The sequence below is a fragment of the Antrostomus carolinensis genome, unplaced genomic scaffold (assembly GCF_000700745.2).
Source record: "Antrostomus carolinensis isolate BGI_N321 unplaced genomic scaffold, ASM70074v2 scaffold35216, whole genome shotgun sequence".
NCBI classification, from domain to species: Eukaryota; Metazoa; Chordata; class Aves; order Caprimulgiformes; family Caprimulgidae; genus Antrostomus; species Antrostomus carolinensis.
The window spans coordinates 295-5414 of NW_010323126.1; the positions used below are offsets into that span (position 1 = coordinate 295).

Below are 5120 nucleotides of genomic sequence, written 5' to 3' on the forward strand. Positions count from 1 at the left end.
AGAAGTCACTGGGGCAGGGCCAGCACCAGTGACACCGATACCCCCGTGCATGTCCCTGCTGCTCGTAAAGCCAAAGCCTCCCCGGGACTAGAGCTGGCTGGGGAAGGTCAAACTGGTATTTCATGCTTGTGTGGAATGGGTTTCACTCAGATTATGTCGTCTCAGGGAAGGCACTGGCATTATCTCACAGCCAGGATTTAGTGAGACTGAGAGGACAGAGCATCTGCTGGCTCTGCTCAAGGCTCTGGCACCGGCAGGGGCGGTCGGCGCTCAGGCTGCCACAGGGTGCGTGGAAACCGAGGGGGATGCCAACTTACTTTCATCATCACTGTCTGGTGAGTCCTGGAAAGGAGAAGAAACATTAACTGGAGCAGACTGAGCTCGAAGGCAGTTTTCCCTCTATCACCAATAACCCAGCAAACAGGCTGTGACTTCCAGGCAAGCACACCCTCCCTCAGAGCATGTATTCTGAGAAACTTCAGGTGCTACAGGACTGGCCAAAGCCTTCAGACCCCCCAAAACCAGTGTCACTGCAGAGGCAGAGGACACTGAGCTTGTCTGGCACTGCAGGCACGGACACCACTGCCCTCAGCACTGCTGCTGGAGGGGAGGAAGTGACTTTTGCCAGGTGACATCATTTATCCAGACAAGGTTTGGGGCAGTTTAACCTTTTAGCAGCACTGGAGAGGGAATGCAAGTCTGACTTTCAGCAAGAATGAGGATGTGCAGGGCACTGTGCCAACCCCTGCATGAATTCACTGCAAACAAAGTACTTACATCATCTGCCCCATCTACTTCTGGCAAGTCTACGTCATCATCTCCACCCATGTTGTTCATCATCTGTTCCAGGGAGATAATAAGGATGTTACAGGGTGAAGCCAAATGCACTCTCTACATGAACTAGGGCAGCACTGTAAAAACATCTAAAAATAACCTAAAACTGTGATAAATCAACAGCTTTTTTGACAAATCAGCTGCACCTAGGGAGAAATTACAAGGTGAGCATGCAAAAAAACCCCAAAACATTTAATTGTCTCAGAAACTAACCAGTGCAGGGAGTTAACACTGGCATCTGCCATGGGTCATACCTTCATTTCCTATCTGACAACAAACACAGACTGGTCACCTCAGCACACAAACTGTGCCAGCACGGATTAAAGCTGGCAGCCTGGTCAGAGCCTGCACCGAGACCAGCGGCCAGGAGAGCACCAGGAGGAGGAAGGCTGAGGAAGACAACTCCTCCTACAGTTCTCAGTCCCTACTTTGGCAACACACAGCTCAGAAGGAAACCCAAACCTCCAGGTACTCACATCCCTGCTCACTGCAGGGGGTTGGACTAGGTGACCTTTAAGGGTCCCTTCCAACCCAAACCTTTCTATGATTCTGGAGTACTGTGTCCAGTTCTGGAGCCCCCAACATAAGGAAGACAGGGACCAGTTAGAACAAGTCCAGAGGAGGCCACCAGGATGATGCGAGGGCTGGAGCAGCTCTGCTGTGAGGACAGGCTGAGAGAGTTGGGGCTGTTCAGCCTGGAGAAGAGAAGGCTCCCGGGAGACCTTCTAGTGGCCTCCCAGTACCTGAAGGGGCTCCAGGAAGGGTGGGGAGGGACTTTGGCCAAGGGCAGGGAGTGACAAAACAAGGGGAAATGGGTTTAAACTGAAAGAGGGGAGGTTTAGATGAGATATTAGGAAGAAGTTCTTCACTGTGAGGGTGGTCAGACACTGGAACAGGTTGCCCAAGGAAGTTGTGGCTGCTCCTCCCTGGAAGTGTTGAAGGCCAGGTTGGATGAGGCTTTGAGCAACCTGGTCTAGTGGAAGGTGTCCCTGCTGCTGGCAGGGGGGTTGGGACTAGATGAGCTTTAAGGTCCCTCCCAACCAAAACCATTCTATGATTCTGTGATTCTACTCATCTCCCCCTACCTCAGAAAAGCGATCAAAATTGGACATGTCTTCATCTGAATCATCTTCCCAGTCTTTCCAGTTGTTGAAGTCCACACTGAGCCAGTTGAGCTGCACATCAACACAAGATGTTATTTAAGGACAAGCAAGTAACCAGCTGCTGATGTTCTAAAAAGCAAGGTGAATAAAAACTGTCACTCTGATCAGAGTGACCCATTAACTGCTGCGTGATTTAAATATGACCCAAATATTAAACAACATTAAAAACCAGGGGAGGCAACAGGAACTAAGGAGCCCAAACCCACCTTTGCCCTCTCTTTTGTTAGCCTTGGCCATGCCTGACCAGATTCTCCTTTTCGTAAACAACACAAGATAGATCTGTCTGTTCTTTTATGTTTTGATTCCTGAAGAAGAAAAAGAGCAAATATCTGTTTTAATATCATCAACACTTCACCAGGAAACTGCTTATATTAAGACTCATTTGTTTCAAGTTATCAGCTTATTCTTTGTCCTGAAAAATACCATCCAGAAAGGCTTTCACAAACCATAAAAATCACACTTACACTTGGGTCTAAGGAACAACTTGCCCACAATACTGGCTATTTTTCAGGATACAGCACAAAGAACACAGCAAAAGGAGAGTCAAGAGGATGGATACTTACATTTGGATCAATATTATTAAAAAGGTCAATTTCATTTAAGTGTTTAAAGTTATCACTTCCTCCCAGACAACTGTTAAGAGAGAGAGAGAGAAAAATATATATATATATATATTTGTGTTTATCAGGAAACAGAACAAACATTCCATTAACACAAATTGCTGCTTTCAAGAAAAACACCATCTCATCAGTCTCAGCACAAGCTTCAGTCACCCAAGCTTCACAGTCACTTTTTTACACCAAGAGCCTGATGTTTCCTCCTTCTTGCTCAACCAAACTACTCCCCCCACCCTGTGTCTTTTGAGCTTTGGGAAGGTCCAAAGTACTCACCTGAATGTAAGTTTGGATTTTTCAAAATTTACATTAACATCTTTACTGTCTTCAACGCAAAATTCAATAAAGACATAGTCCCTCCGGTCGTACCACTTCGCAGAAGCAGGCTGCCTGTGAACACAACAGGGGAGAGAAGTTCAAATCAAGTTTCATATCTTTCATCCATAGTGAAAAAAAAACTTTAAAGCTCACCCTTCCACGCTGCCAGGAAATTTAAAAATCACCTTTCCTCATGTTTCTCCTGATGTTTGATTGGTTTTTTTATTGCACTTAGGGAAGTTCAACTAAAAGAGCTTTTCCTGTTCTCCAAAGCTGTGTTACTACCTTATTATTAATAACATTTAAAGGGTGTTTAAACCTTTAAAAGGTGCTTAAGGCTGAAAAAAAAGACATGAACAATAAAAATTGATAGATTGCATTTGGTGTGTAATGCCCCCAAGAAGCTCCTGCTGATGTTCCTTGAAGCCTCTATGAAAATCTACAGGACTGAAATAAACTTTACAGCAAATCAAAGGACAAACCTTTCCAGATGAGCTGCTGCTGCAGAGGATGGCAGAATTTCTAACAGCTGTGTAGGCAGACTTAACATTTTTTTGGTCACCCTAAGAGTTAAAATCCCAAAGCACAGCCAGTGAAAAGCACATTTTTTTTTTTTTTTGGACATGATTAAAAAACCCAATAAATTTAAATCCAATAAATTTATTCTGGGTAAGACCCAGCTGAAGTCAGTACAGGTGGGAGAGCTGAAGAATCACCCTTCCCATTCCTTGCTGTGACCTTCTACACACACAGATTTAACCCCCACACTCTCTGGTATCCTTCTGGCTTTCCACAAACACCACAAACAGCCTTGTCCAGGGCACCAGAAAACGCTGAGGGATTCTCAACCAACTCTTGTGTGTTCACAGTTCTGCAGTGAGCAGTGAGTACTCACCTGCAACCCTGCAGTGTGGCCAAAGTGACCCCAGCTCAGCTGCAGCCTCCTCACCACCTCCAGTGAGTTCTCCTGGCAACTCAAGCCAAGCCCACAACGGCTGCTCTGCATTCCAGGAGAAAGCAAACAGCCACCCAGAGTGAGCTGCTGTTGCTAAGGCCACGGGTGCTGCTGACACTTCAGCCATCTTCCAGAGGTGTCAGATCAGAGCTGGGGTTTCACAGTGAACCACCCTGTGGAGATGACCCCCAACACCCACCTGCATACTGGACTGGAGTTAAACACCCTGAGCTGGCTGGTCACTGTGGTATCTGCTGCACCCACACTGAGTGCAGGGAGCTGGAGCACACGAGGACACAAACAAAGCCAATGTTCCCATCTGGATGTGGCAGTGGCTTCATTTCACCCACCCAGGAGTGGATGTGTGGCCTTGGCTTTGCACTCCAGCATGACAGCACCAGACAGAAGAGTCATTCACTCTTCACAACATTTATTAAGGTGACCATTTGCTAAACTTTCAGAACAGATCTGGACTCACCTGATTCAACTCTTGATATCAAACTGTGACATGTTTGGTGAAGTTATTGAGTGCTGCACCACATCCCAGAAGAAACTCCACTCCCTCACCCCACGGCTCGTTCTGCTCCTGCTCCCAGCACAACTACCCACGTGGGGCAGGATCAGCTGAACCAGGAGCCAGCTCAGCCCCAGCTGACACCCAGACCAGGCAGCTCTGAGCTCTGTCAGTGCTACAAGCGCTTTGCAATTCAGCTTGTACAAACCAGCTCAAGGAAAGGCTGGTGGAGAAGCTGTCACAACTGCCTCTTCCACCATCAGCACCACAAGTGCAGAAAACCTCTGGTCAGAGGCCAGTGATGGAGCATTGAGCTTCTGAGAGCATCAAAACCAAGTGGTTTCTGAAGGGAAACTTTAGTTTCAAGCAAGATATCATCCCACTGGGTGAAAACCTAACGCTTTCCCTTTTAGCAGCATTTTTTGGAAGCTCTAAGGCATCTGCTTACTCAGGTAAAGCACAACAGCAGAGGAGCCATTTTCTCACTGTGGTATTTTTAATTCCTTATTGCACCCAAGTTTCCTCTTCTAAAAGGGAAGGAAAGACTCTCAGAGGAAAAAAGGATTATGAGAAACTACCTGCTCTGTTCCCTCAGCCTTTGGGTACTGGGCAGTAGCCATTTCTCACAGTGCTGGAAGACAAAATCCCAGTGCCTGGATCTCAGTGCATCACTCAAACACACTGTTATCAGAACAGAAATCTCAGTGTCCTGCTCAGGATGA

At 46.8% G+C, this 5120-nt stretch overlaps 1 protein-coding gene across 1 annotated transcript in view; it reads right to left on the reverse strand.

Annotated features, from left to right (window-relative positions):
• Positions 1-317: 317 nt before the first annotated feature.
• PTGES3 (prostaglandin E synthase 3) overlaps positions 318-5120 on the reverse strand; it is a gene marked incomplete at its 3' end in the record, with an annotated part of 6224 nt that continues 1421 nt past the window's right edge. Inside the window, exons 3-8 of the mRNA XM_029085581.1 lie at positions 2888-3013; positions 2561-2630; positions 2204-2302; positions 1920-2009; positions 778-840; positions 318-342 (exon numbers count right to left, since the gene is read on the reverse strand). Of these exons, the coding sequence (XP_028941414.1) occupies positions 318-342; positions 778-840; positions 1920-2009; positions 2204-2302; positions 2561-2630; positions 2888-3013 (473 nt within the window). The remainder of the gene's footprint in view (positions 343-777; positions 841-1919; positions 2010-2203; positions 2303-2560; positions 2631-2887; positions 3014-5120) is intronic.